The 27,266-nt window shown below is 31.3% G+C and overlaps 2 protein-coding genes and 1 pseudogene across 4 annotated transcripts in view; all 3 read right to left on the bottom strand.

Moving 5' to 3' along the window:
* Window positions 1-3,085, bottom strand: part of LOC101509767 (uncharacterized) — a 4,717-nt gene extending 1,632 nt beyond the window's left edge. Inside the window, exons 1-5 of one of the 3 annotated variants that reach the window (XM_012713951.3) lie at window positions 2,806-3,085; window positions 2,501-2,526; window positions 1,435-1,707; window positions 306-542; window positions 1-186 (exon numbers count right to left, since the gene is read on the bottom strand). In XM_012713951.3, coding sequence (XP_012569405.1) covers window positions 1-186; window positions 306-542; window positions 1,435-1,692 — 681 coding nt within the window. In that variant the 5' untranslated portion in view covers window positions 1,693-1,707; window positions 2,501-2,526; window positions 2,806-3,085. The remainder of the gene's footprint in view (window positions 187-305; window positions 543-1,434; window positions 1,708-2,500; window positions 2,527-2,805) is intronic. The other 2 variants (XM_004486354.4, XM_012713946.3) reach the window with 2 other exon arrangements.
* Window positions 3,086-11,067: 7,982 nt separating this feature from the next.
* LOC101509440 (vacuolar protein sorting-associated protein 53 A) lies at window positions 11,068-27,232 on the bottom strand. Its single transcript, XM_004486353.4, has 24 exons — window positions 26,828-27,232; window positions 26,649-26,743; window positions 26,024-26,080; window positions 25,744-25,894; window positions 25,204-25,274; window positions 23,891-24,015; window positions 23,381-23,541; window positions 23,141-23,282; window positions 22,603-22,666; window positions 22,275-22,460; window positions 22,134-22,175; window positions 21,326-21,430; window positions 21,181-21,240; window positions 20,891-20,968; window positions 20,504-20,611; window positions 20,323-20,388; window positions 20,160-20,237; window positions 19,955-20,088; window positions 19,776-19,869; window positions 18,638-18,715; window positions 13,319-13,381; window positions 12,475-12,543; window positions 12,178-12,273; window positions 11,068-11,539 (listed from the first exon to the last, which is right to left on the bottom strand). The coding sequence occupies exons 1-24, from the start codon at window positions 26,874-26,876 to the stop codon at window positions 11,252-11,254; spliced, it is 2,460 nt and encodes an 819-aa protein (XP_004486410.1). The 5' UTR covers window positions 26,877-27,232; the 3' UTR covers window positions 11,068-11,251.
* On the bottom strand, window positions 13,391-17,063 carry LOC113784910 (threonine--tRNA ligase, mitochondrial 1-like; annotated as a pseudogene).
* Window positions 27,233-27,266: the final 34 nt, after the last annotated feature.

The following is a 27,266-nucleotide window of genomic DNA, read 5'->3' as shown; positions in this document are numbered from 1 at the left end:
TCCTGCTATTGATCCACATAAGTAGGGCCAAAAATTCATATCTGTCACTACTACAGCATAATTGAATATAGTATAGGGAAAAGGTGAAACTCGAAACAGAGCAACCACTTGAAATTGATGGAACCAGCTCCCTTCCCCAGCAAGCCTAATCATTGCAGCATTCTGGGGCCATCTCTCTAACCATTGCTGAACAAGCAACAAGATAAAAAATAATCATAAAGAGAGTAAAAACTACTTAAAAATATATAAAATTTAAAATTTTAGAGGACTAGACTTCTGGTCATGTGAGTAATAAAATGACTCACATGAATGCGGTCACGGAACATTAATCCAATTAGGTAAGGTAGGACCATCCCAATGGTTGTACCAACCATTATAATAACAAAGCCAAGGCCATAACCAAAAATCATCCCAGCCAACCACATGGAAGGACCAGAAGGAAATAATAGTACTGGAAATAAAGCCAGAGAAGCAACTAGTACAAGGGCAAGAACTGGTCGGCCAAAGGCAGTCGCTTCCCACTCCATCACTGGATAAAGAACCTACAATAAAAATGTCAATGCTCACAATTACATAATTCACCAACTTCTTCAAGTTGATTAACATACCAAATTTCTAGATACAACATTCAAAAGGTCTACAATGTGCAAAAAAGGAAAAAGAAAGAGAGGGTGAGGACTGAGGAAGCAACAATTCCTACTGACTTGCAGGAAAGGATAATGCTCATTATATGAAGGTACTGAAAAACGAAACGCAAGAACAATTGTGGTCCGTCTATTTCACACTAACCCTCAGCATGATTTCTTTATAACAGCTTTAGTTTCTTTAAAATGATACACATGTGCATTCATGCCTTTCGTATAAACATCCTTTTGTAACATTTAGCAGTACTGTGCAGGAAAATAGTCCTTATTACATTACATGGTTGAATTTCTCCACGGAACAACAAACCAAAGGTGTCATCTTTCTTTCCAAAGTCCAAGTACTTCTCATCATCTAAATTATGTCACTTACTCACATTAATGTTGACAGTATGAGATCAGATCAGATATCAATTCAGTTACCCTAAAATTCTTAATCAGTTAAAGCATAAAACTGTGCACGAATGCTTTGTAATTTATGTGATAAGGGAGAGAGCACAGAACTAGCAGCCCTTTTCAAAAGTAAAAATCAATTACATAGAAATCCGATGCCAAGGAACATGCCAAACTTCAAATTTCATTGTCATAAAATATTGCGGTTCAATAAATTGGGAGTGAAACAGAAATCACACTTGTATCTCACAATTTTTATCAATATAAAATAAACCATGAGAGCCAAACAACACTGCATTGGTTAATTTCTAAACTAGAGTTGCAAAGCCTAAATCCCAAACGAAGATACAACAAGAAAACCAGCTCTAGTACTAGAACAATTGTAAAGTAAGCGGAGTACCTTTTCAAAAGCAAACGGCACTCCCCATTTGATTAGACCAAATACAAGTATAACAATGACAAAGCACCATATAAAGGCTTTCGCCCACCACCTGAAAGATTTAATTCTTGATTCAGCTTGAGGCTGTAGCATTTCAGTTTCAACAGCCCTCGGTTCATCGGATATGGCAAGCCTAACATATTCAGTACTCCCTCTAACAGGATGACCTGTTGTGATTTCAAGTTTCTCCAACTCCCTTGATGGCTCTGGTGTCATCATTAAGATGCCAGAGGGCTATATAAATGAAACAAAAACACAAAATAAGCATGAGGCGAAGACTATGATTCAGAATTCAAAGTGTGCATCTGATTCCACAAAAATACATTAAACAACAACAATCAGATTCCAGAATAAAAAACTAATCTATCAAAAACACCAAGACCAAGATTTCTCTAGCCAAATTGCAGTCAAGCAACATTCACAATATCGTATGACAACAGAAAAGACATAAAATAACAACAACAAAAAAGGTTGCTCAAAGAAACGCTGAAATTGATCATGTCTTCTAACTATATGCAGGTGAGGAATTATGAAATACTTTGACAGAGGTTGAAAAAAAGCTCCAGAACTCAAGTAGAGTGTAAATATATAAGCAAAACAAAGTGTTGACATTATGACAGAATTGTCCCTATATAGAACTTTATAAATTGCATATAGGTCAAGTGATTCCTAGGAAATTCAATCCAAAAAAACAACATTGAGTTAAGATACTACTCAGAAGCTATATGATATCTCAAAAGCAAAGCAGAATCCATGCATATCTTCTGCAAAAGACTGTGTGATAAGATAACTTCAATGACTGCATCCCTCCATTTTTTGCACATAGATTCTTGTTTTCACAATTAACAAGAACCCTAAAAAATTCCTATTAGAGTAAGGGAAACATGCAGAAAAATCCAGAAGCAACCGTTTCATCTGAAAACCCAAAGATAAAACCTTTATCCTGAGTCCTGAATTTCAATTTCAACAACCAAAACCCCATAAAAACACATTAAAAAAGAAGGTTAAAAATTAAAATTAGATTTACCTCTCTAATGAGTAATAACTTGAGAGCTAGTCCAAATTGAAAAAGAAAATATCCCAAATTAGATAGTGGTTTGTGAATTGTAAACTAAGTAATGAACATTAAATCACCGCAACACAAACATCACGTGAATTAACTTTATATAGTTCAATAAATTATACAAATTTAAATATCATAGCCGTGACCACCATTCAATGCATTTTTAATTAATGAAAGAAACATAAAGTTATTTATATTATTTAGCGAATAAACATAAATTAAAAAAAAAATAAAAGCTGCTTAGAAATAATCGTTAGAATAAAACTTACTAACAAGAAGAAGAGTGTGTTGTAAATTGTGATCAGCTGAGAAAAACGAAAGATTGAGAAGAGTTAGTTAAGTTAATCTGTGTGTACGGAAGGAAACCTAGGTGGCCGGAGTGAGTCGGCGACCACCGTGTGAGGTGGTTGAAAGAGAATCGTAAAAGAGAGGAACACTTCAATTCAACGCGGAACGCAACGCAACAAATTGAGAAAATTCTTTTGCTTTTAGGAATGTTCCCTTTTGAACTTGAAGCTGCAAACTTCAAACTTCAAACTGCACCCTTCTTATTTTTTATTATTATTATTATTTTGGTCTTTTATTATTATTATTAGGACAAAACTTAATATATATATTTTTTTAGAGTTTTTGTTTCTGTTTCTGTTCATAATCATTTTCCGAAATAAAAAACTTCAAATATTTATAACCATTATGATTTTGTCAAATCAGTAATTTTTTAAAAGTTAAGAATAAAACCAAAAACATTACTAAAATAAAAAATAAAAATCATTTAAGGAAATAAAAAGAATATTTTTATTAGTTTTATAATCGTCATTATTATAATTATCAACCTTTTCAATTTTGTGCTTATGTTGGAAATATTATAGAACTAATAATACTATTATTATTATCGGAGGACTATCTTTGATTTTATTTTGGATATGCTGTTGATTATTATATGAGTTTAATGTTTATCCATTTAATTTTTGTTTTATTTTTACGCATAATCAATGGATGATTTTATAAATAGTTAATATTTTTATGTAAAGATTCTTTACACCAATTATGTCTATAAATTAAATTTAATATATTAATATCAAATGAGATTTTTTCATTTTATTATATAATATCATTAATTTCAAAATTTAGTCATAAAAGTTAGTTGATACGACAAAATATTCTACATCATTAAATATAGACGTAAAACTGTTTTCTTGTGAAATTTGTATCTCATTTTTTAAAGTTTTTTTAAATTACTTTCTAAAAGTTATGGATAATTTATCCATATCTAATAAAAATAGGACACATAAGTAAATTTATAAATGAAGTAAACATGAGTTTGTGATAATTTTTTATTGAGTAATGAATAAATTACCTATAAATTTTTAAACACGACTTAAGTCTTATTTTTTTTTATTATATTAGATTAAATATACTTTTAGTCATTCTATTTTAATTGATTCGTAATTTTGATCACTTTATTTTTTATTTTATAATTTTAGTCTTTTTGACAAAATAAATAGAGGTATACAACGAATCATAATAATTTTTAAAAAGTAATAATAATTTAAAATAATTATAATATAAAATAAATGGTCAAAAATATATTTTTACTTTTTTAAAATTGTTGTGATTTGTTGAGCACCTCTATTTATTTTCTCAAAGGTGTACATAGAATTACAATATTTTTTACAAAAGTAAAAATATATTTTTAATCATCTTTATTTTATTTTGTATTTGTTTTAATTAATAATAAGAGCTAGCAATTATTTTAAAAAACATGAACTACAATTGTTTTTTAATAAGTCCAAGTAATCATAAAAAAAAAAAATAAAGCAACATCATCATTAACCAAATCAATATTAATAATAAAATATATCGAGAGGATAAAATGTCTCAATTTTAAAGAGCAGAAGGACTAAAATTGTGAAATTAAAAACATAAATTAAAATTACGAATTAGTTAAAATATGAAAATTAAGATTATAAAATTAAAAATAAAAGGATAAATTAAAATAAAATGATTAAAAATGTATTTAAACTTATTATATATATATTACATAACTTCTTGGTATTAAATCTCCTATTTTTATTTATCAATCTGTAAAAAATAAACATCAATTTATGATTTCTTCGAAAAAAGTAGGTAAAAGTGGATGGAGAGTGGTAAATATAATATGGCCAAAGTGTGATAAAGTGACTCAACTACCTATATTGTTTGGGATATCATTCATGGTTGTGTGTATCTTTGTGTGTTCTATTTTTTTAGATTAACCTTTTGATAAAATCAAAATTTGAACAAAACTTGTCTAAATAAATAAAGTCTTATTATACTTAGATAGAATTTAGTTTCAATTAACGCTCCATTCACAATTGTAAAAAAAAAAAAAAATCATCAATTCATTTTGGCATGTAACTTTTAGTTAAGTTCTTTTTTTCAGATAATTTCTTTTGCATTTTGTTTATTTAAGAACTTATTAGGATGAATTATTTAGTTGGTTACCAACATCAACATAATAATAATAATAATAAGTAATAATATTATTATAACATAAAATTATATGCAGAAACAATACTGCGTATTGAAACATAAATATAAAACGCGATCTTATATGTATTTTATACGGTAGTATATTTATATTTTATTTTATGTTAAATTTTGTGCTACAATAATATTATCTTAAAATTATAATAAAGTAAAACAAGATTTTTTATAAATCGTGTAGAGTATATATTTTAAATATTAATATATTATTAATATACTATTTCTTCATTAAATAAAATGATAAAATAACTCACATGATAGGTTGTCCAGTTCAATTCGATGAAAATTTAATCAAACTTATATTTTAACAAAGACAAGTGTAATCGATTTTAATCTGTTGTATTTTTTATTGAAATTTTAATTTGTGTTAGTTTTTGTTACAATTTTAAATTGTTGTGTGGACACCCCAAATGCATGAAACGTCAAAAGGTACGAATATGTGCACATAAATAAAGTATATATGGACATGAAATTAACGGTATTGAGAGTAGTTTTTTTTATTTTTTATTAAAAGAGTTTAGTTTAATGATCGTGAATAAAATTATTTGAGAAAATTTACAATTGGTTGTTGGTTATTGGTTATTTTACAATTGTGTTTTCGATTAAATTTGAATATTGATTTTTAATGGTAAAAAAGTTAAATTCTTACCGCTTAATTCACAGATAATTATCTAACTTTGAAAATTATATTGTATATTTTATATTTATATTTATATTGTATATTTTATGTAAATTATTTATTTTACTTCTTCTTTTTTAAAAAAATAATTTTGTTTTGCATTCACTAAATTCAACATGAATTTTGAAAAACTTAAAAAAAAATTCTAGAACAAATGTGTTTTTAATATTTTGAATTTTGTGAACTATAATTTTTTTTTTAAAATTTTGAAACACATCTATATTCTGAAAATTTTAAATTAAAAATAAGATTTTCGGAGTACAAATTTGTCTGAGAAAATTTAAATTTATTCTGAAAAAAAATTTAAAAAAAAAAATTTCAATATACAATTATATTTCGAAAATTGTATTTTGAAATTTTTTTTTCAAATTTTCTAAAATAAAAATATTTTAAAAAAACTCAACATACACCACAATTTAAAAAAAAAAAATTCGAACACATTTGTTTACATTTTTCTAAAACACAAATCTTCACCACAAAACATGAAGTTTGATATTTTTTTTAAAAAAAGAAAAAATTTGTTTATTTATTTATTTATTAAATTGTGGGGGTAAGAGTATAAATATGGAATTATGGTAAAACAAATTCCCAACTTTTCTTAGTGGTACCAAATAATTTACCTAAATTTATAAATACAAGTGTTAATTATTATTTGGATATACGCAAATGCAAGAAAAATAAATTCAAAAAAAGGTCTAAAAAATGAACAAAACTGAACCAAGAACGTTCTTGACTTAATTTGGAAAATCAAGAACGTTCTCCACGTTTCTGTCATTTTCAACAAGCAAGATCTCATCAGTTTTTTAATACAAGGAAAGCTCTTGTAAATCATGAATGAGTTTCCAGTTCATATACTAGGAATGTACAACTCTCATATAGGTAAAAGAATCACTCACAATGATTAAATGCATAACTCAAAGCAAAAGTGTCAAAAAATCATTCTCCAACAGTGTAACATCAGCCTCCATGCTGATAAACATTCTCCAACATATTACACATGATTTTCAGTAGCAAACATATTTCTCCAGAATGATAAACAACTATCTCCAGAATAATCAACAATCAATCTCCAAGTATGATGTCATCAGTCCAGAATGATACGAACATTCTTCAGCTTACTGAACATCATTCTCCAGCTTTGTTACATTATTCTCCAGCCTGATATCATCATTTTTCTGCCCGTTTTGTGCGAATCAAAACACTATATTGAACTGGTTTCATCAATCATATATTTAATGATTAAAGGATCATTAAACAAGATAATAGTTGTCCAAGAATGAAGAAATTCATACCTGTCAAATAGAACTCAAAAGTGTTCAAAGACTTTAACATTTTTTAATCATAAAATATGGTATTTGGCCAAAGACTGAGAGAGCACTTCCAACGGCTCTTTTTGACTATCATTAAACATCCTTGAAGTCAATAAAAGGAACCTCAAGCTCAAGGAAAATACAAAACTTCAAGTGCTAAGAAAATTCATCAATCACATGCACTTACATACTCGAAAGCTTCTCATTTGCAAAAGAACCGGTTCTGAATTCATTATCATATATCCAGATCGTATTACTGAGTTCTTTTATCAATAATCTATTCTCAAACACGAGTTGAGCATAATCAAATTTAATCAAATCTCTCTAAATCATTAGTTCGTAAACTCAAAACTATAAGGGTTGTTTATAGTTTGAGTATGTTGTAAAAATCCTTTTATGGTTAAAAGGTGAATTTTAAAATCCTCTCAAGATTGATAGGTGACTTGATTGAATCCTTTTTGGGTGAAAAGGAATTGTTACAGATCAAGGTTGATCGTAACAAAAATTATGTAAAACCAATAACGTTCTCCGTTTGAACACTTAGTGAAAATTCTCACAGTTGTGAGGAATGGACGTAGTCCGAGTTGGATGAACTAAGATATATCTTTGTGTGACATTTCTTCCTTATCTCTATTTACTTTCAATCATTTTGATTATAAAGTTAAATAGATAAACTAAATTGTGATTTTAACTAATCAATATGGTTCTCCGTTTTATGTTTTCATAACCAAGATCATTCTTGAGTTATTTTCTGAAGTTTTTAACATAATATTTTAAATATGTGAGTTTACAATTCAAATACCATTCCTTATAAATTGACATTGCTACTTCAGATATTTTACTATTATATGTTTTTAACTTTGGTTTTGTAAATATGTTCGTAAATTGATTCTTTTTTATTTTAGCGACCATTGAATTATATTGTTAATTTCTATCAATTTAAATGAAGAGATGTCGTTTTTCTAGTAAAACAATATTAATTATTATTATGTTCTATATTTTCTAAAAAATTATTATATTAACAAAAAAATATACAAATTTTATATCACTTATCATATCATATTGTCATACAAACATTAGATTAGATTGAAATAAAATATAATTTAGTTATTCTATCTTGTCTCTCACCCTATTAAGACCATAAAAGATGTTTATAATTTTCACTTAGTAGTCAAGACAATGTCTCGTGTAACAATTAGTTAGTCAATTCATTTCAGATTCGATACAAGATACAATTAATTTATTTTAATTATTCATCTTTACTTTTTGAAATAGTAAATGTGAACTTGTACTATCTTTTAAGTTTTAGTTCAAATGACAAATGTCGATATTGTCCAGCTTGTTGTTTTGTTAATAGAAAGTTCAATTCTTTGTCACTCTAACTTTTATGTAGAGGTGGTATGTGATATGACTTTTTTTTTAATTAAATAGATTGTTTTTTTTTAGTTAAAACTAAATAAATTTTTAAAGAATTTAATCTTATCTATCTAAAAAAATATTGTATTTACTGTATCTTACATCATAGATTTATAACGATTGGCTTCATTTATTTTCACCTCTGCCTTTATGTTTTTCCTCAAAATCAGTTATGTTCTTTCTCAAAACCACCAAGTCGCTTATCACTTTAACTATTTACGCGTTATTGGTCAAATAATATCACATTGACATTTATTAATTAAAATAATAAATTATTTTTTATTTTAGAAGAGTTGATAAATACTATAATAAATAATCTATACAACTGCAAGGTCTCAGTTCGAACTCGAAATAAATTCAACTTAAAATTTTTATATTTGCCACCCTCACCTATATCTCCCACCTCCAATACACTTAAATAAATTATTTTACCTCTTTTACTATATATAAAATAGGAAATTTTTGAAATAAGAAATTTCAAAAAAATAATGTAATTATTTTAAAACAAAATTTACATTCAAAAAATTTGAGTAGAACTCTAAATTTTCGAAACTTTCATTTTCTTCGAAAGTTTCAAAATTTGTAAAACCTTTCGAAAAATCCATGTTTCGAATTTTTAAAAGTTTTGAAACTTTTGTTAAAAGTGACTTCAATTTTTTTAATTAATTCAAACTTTTGATTTTATTTTTTTTATTGATTTGAAATATTGGAACCATAATTTACAGTTTTTCAAAACAAATTCGAAAATTTCAAACAATATAAAACTTTCAAAATAGAAAAATTAATTACTATTTTTGAAATACGAAATTCTAAAAAGATAATGTAACTATTTTGAAACAAAATTTACATTTAAAAAATTTGAGTAAAATTCTAAATTTTTTAAACTTACAAAAGTTTTGAAATATAAAATTACGTTTCAAAAATTTGGTTTTGAGAACTTTCAAAAAAATCCATATTTTTAAATTTTGAAACTTCCATAATTTTGCATTTCAAAACTTTTGTTAAATGTGAAAGCTTCAAAAGTATTGTATAGAAACAATAAATTGTATCTCAAAAAGTTATAAATTAATTCAAACTTTTGTATTTCGAAAATTCTATAATCAACCAAAGTTTTAAAAATTTAAATTTTTTTAAATAATTTTTGCTAAAATTTCGAATGTGAGTGAAAAAGAAAAAAAAATCAACTTTTTCTTTATACTTAAAAAAATAAAAAGAGCCTTTTTTAAGTGTAATAAGAGTGGGAGGTATAGATGAGAAATGACAAGTAGAAAACTCGATAAATAATTTAATTCTACATAATAAAATATAGACTAAATTACATATGTGGTCCCTTAACTTAATTTTAGTTTTTTATCTTCTTTTTTTTTTTCTCGAGTTGGACCTTTATTTTAATTTTAAGTGACAATTTGATATTTTATGTTTTAAAATTTCAACAATGTTATCCTTTTTTATACAAAAATTCAAAAAAAAAATCATCAAACTTTTCAATCAAAACCCATAAAATTAATAATCATCTTCAATATAATGCAAATTTTATCAAATCCATAACTCAAATACACTCATATTTTTATCTCCAACAACATCAAATAAAGAATGAATATATGAGTGTATTTCAAGATTTAAGTTATAAATTTGATTAAATTGATATTTTATTGAAGATGATAATGAATTTTATGGGTTTTATTCGAAAAATTTGATGATTTTTTTTGAATTTTTGTAAAAAGAAGGACAACATTGTTCACATTTTAAAACATAAAATATCAAATTGTCACTTAAAACTAAAATAAAGGACTAACTCGAAAAAAATATATATAAAAGACTAAAACGTTACTTAAAATTAAGTTAAGGGACCGCGAATATAATTTAGTCTTAAAGCTCATTCAAAATATTATATCTATGAGGATTTAGATAGTTTTTAAATATGTAAGGACATTAACAAACATGCATTGGATATCATTTTTTTTAAGTAAAAAACTATTTATGTAGAAAGATATTCATTTTTTGCAATTATTAGAAATTTATTCTTCTTTTGTTGGGACAATATTAAAATAAACAAAATATATCATAAAATTTATTATGAATAATATTAATAAATTAATAAACAAAATACATTATAAATATAATAATTTTATTAATTTACTAATAGATACAAATACTACTGCATCCATTTTATATATATTAGTTGACGAGGAGTTAAAATTGGAAATTATATATATATATATTTCTTTTTCATCCCAAATTATTAATTCGGGTACAAAAGCAAGAGAGAGCATACACGTTCTAGACGCGCGCTCATTTTTTATACATATTCAAAGGCGCGTAGAAAGCAGAATACAAGAAAAACAGGTGCAAGGGCAATACATCTGCATATTCTCATTCTACTACCCAACAAGACGACACTTACCAAATTAGACCGTCTTCCCATTATCTAGAAGGTTATACTAACGTTAACTTTACCTATAATAATAACAAGGACTGACATCATAGGATTGACAAATCATTAAAGACTAACCATTTGTATACTAGTATATTTTAGGAATTAAATAATAAGAGAGGGTGATACTTAAAAGGACTAAATTGAAGGTTTGGTCGAGAAAGAATTATGCAAATTTGTAAAAAAAATAATTGCAAAATCAGCTTTCATTTGATTGGGTGAATTACAGATGAACATGATATTAAACTTACATAAAGAATCAAGGAGAAGAAAAGCAAAAAGAAACAGACAACTACATCAACAAAAAATTACAAGCTGGCAAAAAAAATTGGGTTGTATTACTCTCTTCATTATGGATTAAAGAGTTTCCGGAAAGGCCCATCCTTCCTGTCTTTTGCAGCTTCAGTTAATGCTAGGAACCGCTTGAACCCTGTGGTGGCAGCTCCTCGTCCAAGTGCAGCGGCCCTCGTTAGAACATCCTCCCGTGAAGCTACAAGTCCAACAGCGGTGGGATTAGGTACTACAGGAGCTACTGGAGGAGCTGGCGCAATTGTAGGTGTAATCTGAGTTTGCTTAATTCCAGGCCCTTGTTTGTTGAAGTCATCGAGTATGCTTTGTTGATCAGCTTTTTTAAGACCCTGAAAACACAAGGAATGGGTCACCCCAACATGAAGCATAAGTGCATAATAACTTTTATACCATGCACTCAATTGGATTTGAATATGAAAACCCATAAATAAATAGCATTATGACAGCAGCCATAATTAAAATACAAATAGCATTTTTAAGTTCTTATTCGCATTCGTGTTCAATTATTTTATACATCATCTTCTGTCGGATTTTAATTTCTTTAAACCTTTTAATTAATTATAGATGTAATAATGTGCTATTAAACTAGTGACCCGTGAACAGCAGTATTTAGTGACAGAATAACAAATTTGTTAAGAATTTACTAATTTTCATAAAGTGATTCTTGAATGTGTTATGCTCCTTGTGTTTGCAGTACCACATTACTCCTTTCTTAACAGCGTGTCCCGACTCCCGTGTGCTTGCGACAGTTCAGTTAGAACTAATAAACCAAATTGGTAATGAATGCATAGTAATTTTATTTACTCATTAACCTCTCGATAAAAACTTATTCTATATCCTATAAATGAGCTGTCAGATTTTATTTCAATGATCAGAGGTCCCACAGAATAAAAGAAATAATGCAATAAGCAACCCACATACTAGAGAATTCGATGGAAAGAACTGGTAAGAAATAGCTAATTATAACCTTAAGCTCCAATATCCGCTGAAATTCCATGGGTGTACCCTCTGGTAGTAGTGCACGGTAAGTATCTGCTACAGAATCAACTGGAGATAGTATAACCTAACCATAGACATTCACACAAACTTGCATCAGAAGGAACTAAATACATGTTTGGTTATGATTAAATTTTTGGGACAATTGTTTTTCAGAAACCTCCTATCGTAAGATATTAATTTAAGATGTTTCAACCTCAAAAGTAATCTAATCCTAATATTCTAAATTATTTTAAAATAATTTTGCATAACTAAATGTACAGAAAACCTTCAAAAGGGCCTCGGCTTTGCTCATCTCACGGCTTACAAACTTGGAATAACTTGCAGCACTTGATGTCTGTCACATAGAACAAGCAGTCAGTGTAATGAGATAAGCCACATTACAATTAGATATGCAAAGAGAAGCATGTTATTTTAAAGATTTATTTGGCAAGGCCGAGTTCCTAAGAATTATTGATCACCGGAAGGAGATCTTTAGTCGATGTAGTGCAATGTATATGCAAGATAGATTAACTGGTTGATCCAGATAGTCCATTTTTGTTTCTTTCTCAATTTTCAGGTAACTTAGAGGCAGGCAACAAAACATTTTCTCACTATTCCACCTTCTGTTTTCATGAACTGAATGCAAATTTAAGTAGAAATAGTTTTTACTTATTGATATCTGTGCATCGATGTGGGCATGTAAAGGAGATCATTTTAGTATGATAAATTTAATATAACTTGGAATGGATAACCTGAAAACTTGTTTCATTTCTGATTCAGCTTGGTTTGATCATAAAATATCAATTTCTAGTCCAGATAAGTGTGTATTTTTTCTATATAACTTTGTTAACAGTAAATAGTTTCATCTCAAAACTAAAATTGGAAAATATTTAAATGTTTCCGGTAAAAGAAGCATTTGGACAGCAAAATTCCCCAAAAATACTTGAAATGTAGAGACTAGATAGGAATCACTGTATAGTAGATACAAACTCCAAGAGAAAGAACAGAACAACACAAGTTTGATGTGATACTGATAATTCTAGCAGCAAGGACAAGGGTGTTATCAAGTTGTATTTAAGATAAGAAGTAGTAACTACGGCTGCAAATTAGATTTAAATATGCTAGATTACCTGTCTACCGAGAGAAGGAATTTCAAGAAGGATTGTTTTGACAGCTTGTGTATCCAATAGCATCTGCAGAAAACATTTTACTGTTTTATCAACATCACAGTACATCATAAATAGAGATCCAAGGAGTTCCTAAGAAAACAAATATATTATAAAAAATAAAATAGAAAACATGTTTCAGCGAGATGTTGAAAATACAGTGTAATTAAAAAACGAAGTGAATCAGTCTCAAACACAGTAGGGGAAGGACACTTGTTAGTTCTTACAAATTACAATGTCAAATATTTCATTGCAGTGGTGAAACAGAATAGATAAGAATTATTTATATTGTTTTTAATTTATGGACTTTGATTACGACATTGATATCATCCCTTATTTTTAAGGATTTTGTTCTTCACAAGATATATAGTTTAAGAAAACTTATATTTTATTAAGGCTGTGTATTCTAACTACGATTCATCTAAAAATTTTATTTATTAAGGAGTCTTATTATCTTTGGGTTACAAATGCCATTTACTCACTAATTTATTAAGACTTGTGCATAATTGATAACTGATATTTCTCTTGTTCAAAGAGTTCTAAAAGTAGAGTCCATGGAGCCTTACGCCACAGATGATCATTCTAGGATTAACCAGAGAAGTATCTTGCCAAGAGATGTCTCTTGGTTTGTTATGCGGTTCACTATTTCAATTGCCACCATGTATATAGGTGTTGAAGTTGTGGGATCTTAGAAAAAAGGAAGAGAAAAAATAATAAGAGTTTGAATATTATTGATAATAGCTTTATGTTAACTTGATTAGGAAAGACTTAATACTAATCTCTATTTATAGAGAAACATAGACTCAATCCTAAATAAGGAACAAATCATAATAATAATGAGAGATATTATAAGATATCTCTATGATTATAAATTGATCATAGGAAACAATTTAAGATACTCTAATATAATATAATAGATATTATAAGATATTTTCTAATATTCTAACACTCCCCCTCAAGCTAAAAGCTTTAGCTTGTTAAAAGAAAATAATATTTTGCTCCACAAAATAATAAAAAAAGATAGAAAGGCAACTCTGGGATGCATGTGAAGTCGGAGAGAATTGCTACAAATATAGCCTAACCAGATAGCCTGATTGATCATCAGTCTAAGAGAAATTCATGGAAAGCAATTGAACAAAGCCAGCTTTGTTCTTCTAAAAAACTACATTTGGAAATTTCAAACCAATAATATCGGAGAGTCAATATTTAAACTTGAATGTGCTTCAAGAAGGGAGAGGGGCGCTTTAGGGAGAAAAAGGCAAGACCGGTACATTTAGGACAAATTGCCAAGATAAAGTGAGTCATGAAAATAAAAGATATCGTCAGAATAACCATCAAAGGAAGAAGAAGTCATCACTATTATGATTCATATGTAGGAAAAGGGGCCCCACCAGAATGATCATCGGTGGGAATAGAGGCCATTGTTATAATCTATTAGTAAGAACTAAATTGCATGACAAACACCGAAGAAGAAGTAGCTCAACTCTAACGAAATGAAAACATGATCGATCAGCGGAGTGAGAAAATGCGTCCAAAACAGGAGAGATAACGGTTGTTTGAACAAGGAAGCATATTTTCGTTGATCAAAATTGGAAAGTAAGGGCAGATCTGGAACCGTGAGGCAAGACAAACCGAGAAAGGTCGCGTCGTAAATGGTTGTCGGACCAGATACCTTTGACCTCATCTACAAGTGGACTTATCAGTTATGACAGCATCATAGTATTTCTGAAAGTGTTCCTGAGATGAATCAGCAACTGATGCCAAAGCAGTTAAAGCTCCCTCTTGCACCATTTGTTTACCATTCTGAAGAAGTACAAGCAGTTTGCTAACTATTCCATCCAAGTATGGGGTTAAAATATCAGGTGTGCAATTCTCACTGAAGTTGAGCACAGCTGAAGCAGCATGAACCTCTACACGAAGGTTCTGAAAATCATCCATCGCAGCAGCTAGGGCTGGCAACAAACACCTCCTGATGATATTGAACTTGCAAATCTGGACCCAAATCACTACACAGTTGCCCAATTGCATTAATAGCTGCCCACTTTACACGAGGATGTTGATCAGGAAATGAATTCAATACCATAGCCACCACTTGCTCCAAATTTTATATCATGACCTTTGAGCATCCTTCAGCTATCTGAGCACGTGCAATCAGTGCAGCATGACGTTTTTGCCACTCAGGTGCAGCCAAATATGCAGGTAATTGTTCAGAAGCAACAGGCACAATCGTATTTCCTCCAAAGATATAGATAACCTGTCTAAACATTCCTGTCCAACACTATAATTGCTAGTTTCACCAGCATCTTCATCCTCAGTATTTGCAGTGTGCTAAGCTGGACCATCCTCAATATACAAAAGCATTTTCATAAGAATCGCAAACAACCTGCTAGTAAACTGTGGCATCTTCCTCGCCATACCAGTAGCACACTCCCTCGCTTCAGCGAGAATTATCACAAACTGCTCAAAGGGTTGTTTTTCCGCAACAGCCTTCAATGCCCCAGCCTCAATTTGTTTAAAGTGATCATCAAGCAATCCTAAGTCACCATAAAAAGCATCATAATAGAATCCCTTTCCTCTTGTAGTACACGGCCCAATGCAAAGCTTGCATCCATACTCTGTCTCAAGTGACTGACCAAGAATGTGAGCACTAGAATGCCAAAACGTGTCACGTCCTTCATCATCATCAAACCTAAAGATCTAAAGTTGAAAATCCTGTTCAAGAGAACGAGTCATATCCCAAAAAACACCATTAACCTTAGCAATAAGAGCATTATTGGCCAAATTCTTTGAGATTTCACGAGCAACGTCCAAATGAGTAGTTTGCCATTTCTTTCCTTCCTTCACGTTTCCATCAGGAAGTGTTACCTTAATTGGATCCGAGATAGTGAAAGTCGGTGAATCTGCTGCTTCTCCTGAATCGATTCGAAGATATGGACGTGATTAGGGATTGTGGTGGCTAGGTAGGGTTCATCCTTTGCTTGAACAACCATGGCGGAAGCGGCGGTGGATGAATACGAACAGAAACGAGCAGCGGCGGTGGATGCAGATGAATAGAAACGCTTAGTGAAGTGTTGAAGGAGCGAAGTCAAAGGTTTACAGCTACCAGACGCGCCACCATGTTGAAGTTGTGTGTGTTGTAGCGAGTATAACCGTAGTCCGAAACTAGAATGAGGGAAAATTCAGAATCAGGAGGCCGAGACGAGTTCAATGAAAAAGGTTGTCTTAAACGGTTGTCGGACGCGCCATCACGCGCGGTGAAGAGAGGCGGCGCGTGGATCTGACGCGTGGTGGACGGTGAGACGCGTGTGGGCGCGTGCGGTGTGGGCCGATCTGGAAGAGGCTGAGCTGATGAAGTGGTCGTTTGCCGAAAAAGTTGTCGAAAACTGTGGCGGTGACGACAACAGTAGCGAATTGAATAGAAAACGAGTGAAATCGGTGTCGGAATGTGTCACGACAGTGGTTTGGAAAAGGAATGATCACGTTGAAAAAGAGTGATTATATTCCCTAACTGTTGGGAACTCCGAAGCGGAACAACGGCAAGATTGTTCAAGGAGGATTGAAATAGGATCTGATACCATGTTGAAGTTGTGGGATTTTAGCGAAAATGAGAAGAGAAAATAATAAGAGTTTGAATATTATTTATAATAGTTTTATGCTAACTTGATTACGAAAGACTCAATACTAATATCTATTTATAGAGAAACATAGACTCAATCCTAAATAAGGAACAAATAATAATAATAATAATAATAATAATAATAATAATAATAATAATAATAATGAGAGATATTCTAATATATCTCTATGATTATAAATTAATTATAGAAAATAATTCAAGATACTCTAATATAATATAATATAATAGATATTATAAAATATTTTCTAATATTCTAACAATAGGTAAAGACAAAAGAAAGCCTGTAGAAGTCTTTTTAGTCCCTCTGTCCGAGAAGATATGTTTGCACACCGATCTACTGCCCGGTTTCTGTATGATGTATCTAGTAGAGAATGGCTATTGGCGCAGTAAAGCCCAATACTTCCTTGGTAGTTCCACGGATCCGAACTTGATATGGAATTACTTAATTTCGTTGGGGTGGTTGATGAGGTAGATTAGGGCTTTAGTGCCGTTTAGTTTGTAGTGCAGTGCACTTTGAAACAAGCAAAATCAACCCATACGCCTCAAATAATAGGACCCCCCCCAACAAGCCTTTCACTAACTTCCAAGGTTTTTTGTTCCACCGTCGATTTAGGATTAGGAGAAACATTATTATTCTTGTTAAAGCTATGGACGAATACAATATGTTTAATTCTACAGAGGTGAGTTCTTCCCAAGGGGGAAGAGGTTGCACTGTTGCAGAATATATTATGATTTCTTTGCATTATTTTTAATATATGGATTTCATGATATTTACGATTTTGATATATTTCCTCATTTTGTGGAGGGATTTTATCTTTGACAAGATACCTAGTTTAAGGAAACTTATATTTTATTTAGATCATTTATCTAGTTATGATTAATCTAAGATCTTTATTATCTGCGGGTAACATAATAACATTTACCCTTTAGGAGCCTTGTGTAATTCATACATTAAAATAATTGATGATTGATATTTCCTTTACGACAATAACCAAGTCTTATCCCACTAAATAGGGTTAGCTATTTTTTAGTGTTTCGACAAGTTTTATGCTGGCTTTCGCCTGTCTAACACAACCCTCTCCTTTAATCCGGGATCGGGTAGTTGGAGAAGCACTTGGGCTTAACACAGGAGTACCAGCCAAGAGGAGCACTATTGGGTAGTTCTAGATTATAGGGCATCCATTATCCCCTAAAACAAAGACGGGGTAGAACATTATGGCTCAAAGTCTAAAATCATCTGGCATGGATGAGAAAGAATGTCTGTTATGTATTTTATCAAACTACAATACAAGAAAAAGAGTGAAAATTTTCAATTTTGAAAGATTGAATATAGAAGCCTGATAGATATTTCTCAAGCTATAACCATCTTAATTCAGACAAAGGCTCTTGGTAAGGATCTGATAAGGGTATCAAAACAACCAGCCAGCCTTGCTTCAATCTTTTTTCTTTCTTATTATTTTTTAAATTTCTTTTCGTCTTTTGAATTTTGGAGGATATCTCAATCTTTCCCTCTTTCATCTCTAATCAAATTTTGCTGTCCATCAAAAACAAAAATCATCTTTGCTGGTATAAAACCATCAAAGGTTTATTTTGACTTTACTCTTGATGTAACGAAAAGGAATTTAACAAAAAAAATCAGTCAGTACCTGTTGAGCTCCAGTTTCTGATATTTGCTTGCATTTGAAAATGTTAGAGTAAAAGCGCGGTCCCAGAGAAGATGCAAGCTGCAGATAATGAGAGTACCATACAAATTATTTGAGATGAATAAATTGATGAACTACTAGGAGATATATCAAGCATGAAATTCAGATAATATTCATAAACAGAAGTGATGGGAAAATCCAGCATAAGTGAAAATTGACTACACTTGAGCCAGAAGCCTGAAACACACCAATTCATTAAAAGTAATAGATAACAATTCAAAGACACTTTCTATTGAGTAAGCAAATAATCTCATGCCATAGAAATTGTTGAAGATGAATATGAAATAATAGTCTCGTGATTGTCTACTTTCTATTATGCCTTTATTTCTACAATATCCTCTGTCACTATTCCTAAGACTGTTTGGGAAGTATTATCTCGTCCAGGATGGCAACGGACAATAATTGGCGAGATGTGAGTGCTTTGAAGTCCAATCATACATGGACCCTTATTCCACTTCCTCTTGAACAATCATACACAAATTGTTTGAACGCTCAATTGATGGCCAAAGGGTACACTACAATTTATAGTCTAGACTACAATGATACCTTTTCTCTAGCAGAGTATTATTGTACTATCACCCACACTACTAGTGAACTTACGTGGTTGAAATGCTCCAAGAATTGAAGTTTTGTGAAATAGGTCCTAAGGAGCTAGTTTGTGATAACCAAAGCATTGAAACTTTGTTTAAACCCCATATTTTATGAGAGGCCTAAACACATAGAAGTCAATCAACATTTTATCCGAGAGGAGATCCTTTCAGGCATCACTAAAAGTTCTTCAGTGAGCTCCAATAATAAGGTGACCAATATCTTCACTAAATCGCTACGGGGATCTTGAATCGATTATATAGGTAACAAGTTGGATGCATATGATAGAGATGCTCCAACTTGAGGGAGTGTTGACTATAATCATAACAAACTATTATTCTCTTTATTACCTTTGATATGGTTTCCTTAAAGAGTCCAGGTAGTTTCCTATTTTCCATATTTTGGGAGATTCTCTCTTGAATATGAATCTGTAAAGTTCTGTCGTGTAATACAAGCATTTTCATTCTAAATTATTCAAGTGTAGGCAAATCACCTTATCCAAAAAGAACTGAAAGTAGACAGGTGAAAGAAGACTTCCAAGTGTAGGAATGCTAGTGGTCAGAAACAAATTTATGGCATTGACGTACCTGCAAAGAAAACATTACAATTAAACTAAGGAACTTTGTAAGAAATAAAAACCATTAGTTAAATTTATAAGGGAATTCAACTTACTCTGATTGATCACCAACGCTGTCAAGGGTACCCCAAGGAACGCGTGTCATTGCCGCCATTTCAGTGTCAAATTTGGTTTCCAGGCCATGCACTAAGGTTACCAATGATTTTGTTATAACGGCTGAAAATTCATCCTGCATAATTGCACAGCGCTGTTAGAATGAGATCATAAAAACTGAATTATTTAACAAGAAGACACATTTACCTGCACTTCTGACATGTCCACCCCATCTACAAATTGATGATCAATTATTTTAGAAACACTTTCAGCCAGTTCACCAGCCTGTCTAGGATAACACTAAGTTAGTATTTATTAAACCTGGCATTTTCTCGTTATCTACTGGATGAAGAATGTAAAAGAAACTAACCGTTTTATGGCAATATTCGGCCGAATTGACAATGTAACAAATCACTCTTTCATCCCTATCAGATGTCTGTTCAACATAACCAAAGATTAATTTTGTTTGAGAAAAAAAAGTTGTTTGATAGCATGAACATGTAACTTTGTCTGTCCATCTAATGAAAAAAAATCAATTCCTTTCAACATACCTTTATATGTCCATCCATGCCTGTGGCTGCAGCAACAATTCCCGTGCCCCCCTTTGGGAGTCTTGCAAAGAGTTTTGTAGCATATGCTTTAAGAATTCTTTGGAAAACCTAAGATTGAAATGGAATGGAGTTATAAACTGCATGAAGCTGGAGTACATAATGTTCAAGTATATGCATTGTAAATTGCAATCAGAACTCATTTCCCTTTGTGCGCAAGAAACATCAGTTTGATTTTAAGATACATTAAGAGCAATCACCCACAGATTTGGAAACGGTTCAAAATAACCAACAAAAATATGAAAATTAAAAAAAGGAAAATAAAGTTAGAAAATTTATGTCCTTGATCACTTTTTATACATAGAAATATTAAATAGTTCAAGAGTTTACCTTGAACAAATTAAATAGTGTCTGGCTCTTCGTCAAAGCACTGCATCTCTTCAAGCTTCTCTTGATTATGAGAAACAACTATGTAGCATGACAAAAGACAACCAAATAAACATAATGCTTAACAAAACTGATCATAAGAAAGGAGGGAAAAAGACTTAAGCTATCTAAACACATTACCCTTCTGCAACAGTTAATCAGATACCACCAATAAGAACTACGAAGGTCTCATAAGACATCAAACAATATACTCAGCTCTGTAACATAATCTGTAAAAAGATATACCGACTGACCTGCATGCTACTAGATAAAACACTACTCTGACTTCCCTCCTCAATATCCCATGTCTCCTCCTATAGTGGACGAAACTTTTAATCAAGGAAAAGAAGCCAAAAGCAAATGATAGAGCACATATCTGAAAGGTGAAACACAAATTACCTGGACAAGTTTCTCCAGACTTTCCATTAGTGTTTTCTCTTCCAATTCTACGTATACTGTTAAATGAGGTTCAAAGCAAGATGAAACAATTCCACGAAAGTTGAACTGTACAAACAACCATATGTTTATTAGGTCAGTCTTTATGAAACAAACCAATAGAAATAAAATGAAAACACCTCTAAGAAAACCATAGTTACACTTACAGCCAACAGTAGAGAAAATACCAAGAGACCAGTTTTTTTTTTCTTCAACCACACTTGACTTATTTTTCATCAAAAAAAAATTACTTGTACATTTTGCATTTCCCACTTTTCCATTTTGGTAAATATGAAACAATTAGTAAACTAAATGAAAGACAACTATTTGACATGATTTTACACATAAGATCAAACTCAGAATCAAAAGAACAGCAATTGTGAAATCAAGAAAATATTAGTGCAGAAATTTTCAGGGTTTTAATTGAGAAGGAAAATAGGAGAAAATAACTACAACACAAGTTTTGAAAATTTAAACTAGAAGTAATATCCTAATATAGCACATTATGGGTTTTTCTGTGCAAATAAAACTTGTGTGACAAACTTGGAATTATTGAATAAAGAGCTGCACCAGATAACAGTGACCAGGAAGCTTATTAAAAAAAGTGACCAAGAAATGCAAGAAAAACCACAGAAGACAAACCAAAAAGGATATTCCCAAAAGCATTTATGCCATTATGACAGCACCACAGAGACCACAAACGTAAATAATACATGCACTTGACCTATAAAGTTAATTATATGTATTAGAAAGTAGTCATATAAAACCATACCCCAGCTCCAGGAACTGCCAAATCTTTGCTTCCATCTTTTCCCTATTGATGCAAAATAAAAACATTGTGGTCATTTTAAATTGCATTATTCAAAAGTCCTTATGAATAAGTATTGTCAACAGCAGTTATCCATTTACATACTTCACTCTCACTTCCTTGATGTGCAGCAAGCTTTTTTTCATACTTCTTTCGGATATCTGAAGCATTACTGCTAGAATTAGCCCCTCTTCCTATTTCTTCAATCTCATTCCCAATCTCTCTGTTTGGAGTGCCTCCCCCAAATTTCTCGGCCAATTCATCCTCAAACTCTAAAGTTCGCTGTAAAGCCTGCAACAAATTAACATATGAAACACTTGAAATAACACATAAAAATAAGGGTTTTCAGTTCGGCCCAAATCAGTTTCTCAAGTATAACATGTGAAATAATTATTATAACAGCAATACGGTACATAATCATTTGATGGCTTACCAACAACAAGGTCCCAACATCTGGCTTTTCCTTTAGGTTAGAAAGAATGTCCTCAAGTTGTTTCCTACAGAGACAAATAACATAAGCACAATAATATTTTTGTATAAAACAACCCTGAACTAAGTTTGGTACATGTTCTGCAAAATGCTCAATTCCATCACATTCTGTAAAAGCAGATATAAAAGTATACAGCAAAAACATCTCAAAATTTTGAGAGTCAATTAAATTCCGTGTTGGAAATTAATATCAGACAGAGAAGGAAAACAAGGAAATATTTTTTTTTACAAAGTTTTCTCGTGTTGTTGATTCCTAAGCGCAGTGCTTCTTCCCCCATGCCGCCTATTGATACTAGTGGTAAATAACTTTTCAAGCAGCAGTAAATATTCATTTGATAGATTAAAATGTCGTTTTACAACGAACTAGTCGTAATCATGTTTCACTGTGTCCATGCCTTCTCATAATAGATGTAAGGCATGAAAAATCCAACACCGCATAAATTATGTTAAAAAAGTTCATAGAAACAACTTTAACACTATACCTCGTTTTCTTGCAAAATAGGATACAGAGCCGATAAGAAACATGCCACGAAGATGGAAAGATTTTCCAAATTTCTTCATTTGATCTCATTCGGCGCTTAATCCATGCATATCTTCTTTCAGTTTTATCCAACTTTGCTAGTTCTATAAGATGTAAAAAAAACAGAGTCAAATTTGCAGACAGTTGACAAGAACTCTGACTAAAGTAAACAAAATTAACATTACAGATCAAGTAAACATACCAGCTCCTTCAAAAATTTGCTCATACGAAGTAAGCTCCCGATTGCAAAAATTATTTACCAACTCTTCCTTTACTGAAGGCTCTAATGCATCAACAACTAGGCAGGCATCCGACAACTGCTGTAGCAAATTGGTTTCTTCTGTCTCCTTTCCAGTACCTAAGCTGAGACAAAAACAGGAAATTGAGACCCAGTTACATATAACCTCTTTACAACCAAACCATTTCCTTAACTAGTGATGTTAACTGCACGTCATAAAAGAAAATGCAGACAAGCGATCTAAATGCACATTGTGTATCTTATAGACACTGCAGTGCCCATGGAGATTTTCAAACATAGCAGATGGAAATAGTAACAATATACCTAAAAAAATCAGAAAACATGTGTGACTGGAACTACACGTCATAAAAGAAAATGCAGACAAGCGATCTAAATGCACATTGTGTATCTTATTGACATTGCAGTGCTCGTGGAGATTTTCAAACATAGCAGATGGAAATAGTAACAATATACCTAGAAAAATCAGAAAACACATGTGACTTGAGTATTTGCTTGATATTCTTAAACTTCTCCCTCAGTTCTATGATCTTTGGAATATCCCTATATGCCTCAAAGTGGCTACATAACTGGTTCACTGCCTGAAATACAAATTACCGTATAAATAAACCAATAGATAAAGCAAAAACAAAATAACACATTTTGTTTTATAGAGTAGTTTATTAAAAACAAGAGGCATACTTTCTCAAGTGAGAAAGAAGAAAACTAAGGAGTTCATAAAATATTATTATTTACTGAGGAGCAAGTACAGCTGAAGTAGACCTCCATATTATATAATAACTCATTCAGCAACAAGTCAATGACAACAACCAAGCTATGTCTCACTCTCACCAGATGGGAATACAGTAACCTAACTGAAAGCTAAAAGAAAAAAGGAGGCATACATCCAAAAGCACATAATAAACAGGAAGTGCCAAGGCTTGATTCCACAACTCAAACTTGTGGCCTTCAAGACATACAGTAGCGACTCCAACTATCGTGCCAAGGCTTCTATTTGGATCATAGCTTGTTACCATTGGCATTAGAAATTTATTTTCTATTTTCAGTAGTGACTCCAACTATTATGCCAAGGATTTTATTTAAACAGGAACCTATGTTTGGATCATTCCTTGTTACCATAACTGAAATAGAAAATGAATTTCTAATGCCACTGGTAACAAGCTATGATCCAAACAGAAGTCGTGGCACAGTAGTTGGAGCTGCTACTGTATGTCTAGAAGACCACAAGTCTGAGTTGTTGAATCAACCTTTTACAAATGCACAATAAGGCCACCACATAACGCTTCATAGCACCAGGTTGCCTATTAATGGTCATAAGCTATGCAGGATATAAAGTTAGCTTGGTGGCTAGGTGGGAGAGTTAAGGAGTGGAATGATAAGGTAGGCCAAGGGTTCGATCCCCACCCTCAGCAAATTACTAACATTACAAACATTGGTTATAAGCTATGCTCTAACCAACAAAGCTTAATCATAAGTAGCATAATCAAACCATACTTACAACCCCTGATCCCTAAACGATAAATACATTAAAAACTAAGACAATAATCATAAATCTCATTTCATCACACACCTACAAAATTACAATAGATCTGTTTTCTAACACACACACACACACCCCAACACTGTAAAGACATACTCCCTCTGGAATGAAATATAAACAAAACTGGTGGCTGAAAAGTTGATGTATCTAATTAAAAGTTAAGATCAGATACATCAACTTTTCAGTTACCCTTTTTGCTTATATTTCATTACAGAGTAGTATTAGTTACCTCCAGCTGTGCAGCTGCCTCTTTGTATTGACGTTTTGAAGCCATCACTTGAAGCTGTTCGACCGCAGAGACTGCCATATAATAGGTAAGCTGGTTTACGTAAAAGATTTAAAGATGTCTACCATTTTACATTTATAATAGACATCTTATAGAATTATCGAGTATGAAACAAACTTATAGAATAGATGTACCATTTTACATTTATAATAGACTCGCTCAGTTTAACTAATTGCATCAGAAAACAGTGTAATGGTTTATTCAGAGTTGATGTTTTCAAATACAAAAATATAATTACAATTGAAACCGTCACATGGTAGTTGTCCAACGTGTTTTTCTACTTGGCATGGCAGTACTCAGTAGTTACAAAATATCTACTTGTTTTTCTAAAGAACTACACTTGTTCAGGTTAACTAACATATTTATTGAACCAGTATAAAGTTCAAATTCTGAATCAATAAAACTAGAAAGCTTAAAAACCATTATTAAATAAAGAAATGTGTTTTTTACTCGTTTAAGGGAGGGGGTAAAAACAAGACATACCGAGCATTGTGAGACGATGAAGTGCGGTAATCGTAGTAGTTATATGTTTCTTTGCAAAGTCCAATTTCTTAATATCCCGACATATTTCTTGAACCATAGTTTCACTCTGAACAGCTTTAGTTTTTATTTCTCTAATCTTATACATAAGTTCCTGCGTTACAGAACCAAAAGGCTTAAAAACACAGATAAAACAACACAAATACAACAGACAGGTTCAAATAAAAAAAACACAAGGCACTCTGATGCTGATTTTGGAAAAGCAAAGAACTAATTAATTCACCTCAACAGCACGTGTAGCAGCAGCGAGATCTTCTTTAGCCTTAGTTCCTGAATTACTCTGAAATCAGAGAGGGAACAAAGCCATAATCAAATAGCGGAAAACACAAAAAGAGTCATGCATTGTTAATAAGTTTGTGTTTGGTTTCATGGTAGGGAGAGCCAAAAGTAATTTCGGACACAATTGATTTTGATATGTTTGGTGATGTCAATTATAATTGATTTTACATCTAGTACTGATTTTAACTTGAAGCGGGGGTTTGTACGTGCAGGTTTGGTTCCACATTTGGAGGTGTCAAAATTGATTCTAGAGGCGTAGAATTGATTTTGCCTCCATATTTGATTATAACTTAAAGCTATAATTTAAAACTTTTGCCTCTAGTGTTGATTTTTAGCCTCAAATTTAACCATTCAACTCACTTTTTCAACTCCCTTTAGTCAGAATCAATTTTACATAATCAATTTGTGTCACCAGCAAACCAAATACACACATTATTTTTAACTCCAAACAGTGTCATGACACTCAAATTTATTGTTCAACTTATTTTTATTTCAATGTATTCACACACAAACTATTTTACATTCTACTCATTTTTTACTAAAATCAATTTTACAAAATCAATTAATACCTGTTGACGAACTGCAGCTAAAATTCCAGCATCAACAGTGCGAATCTCATTCTGGATTTTTTGCATTAGTGGTTCGACACCGGATAGTGACGCTTCTGTATACAGTTTAACGAATTTGAGAAATCAAATATCAATTGAAATCGCTCGAAATTGAGATTGAAATTGAAGAAATGGAATACCGTTGGGGAACATTTGGTTGATATACTCCAAAGCGCTTGACTTGTCCATTGTTGAGAGTGAGATTAACTGTAATAAGGAAAAAAATGCGAAGAGTGATGGATGATAGTAGCGAGATCTATGATTCGCGTCTTGAATCGCGAGTTCGTAACATTTGTTCTCTTCGATTTGTTGTAGATCCAATTGCAGAGCTTACTCCCTTTACTCTTCTTCTTCTTCTTCTTCAATCTCTGGACCCTGCTCTAATATATTAAATTTAGAGGACTCGTAATGAAAATTTCACAAAACAAAAAGAAATGTTAAACACAACCAATGTATCTATAATATCTAATTATTCTATAATCTAATCTTTCTTTCTTTCTTTCTTTTTTTTCCGTCAAATTCTGTAATCTAATCTATTATCCATGTACGTATTTTTAGCATTTTTATGTGACATTGCAT

This window comes from Cicer arietinum, chromosome 1 (assembly GCF_000331145.2).
Source record: "Cicer arietinum cultivar CDC Frontier isolate Library 1 chromosome 1, Cicar.CDCFrontier_v2.0, whole genome shotgun sequence".
In the NCBI taxonomy this organism is placed as follows: domain Eukaryota; kingdom Viridiplantae; phylum Streptophyta; class Magnoliopsida; order Fabales; family Fabaceae; genus Cicer; species Cicer arietinum.
This window is presented reverse-complemented; position numbering and strand designations above follow the sequence as displayed.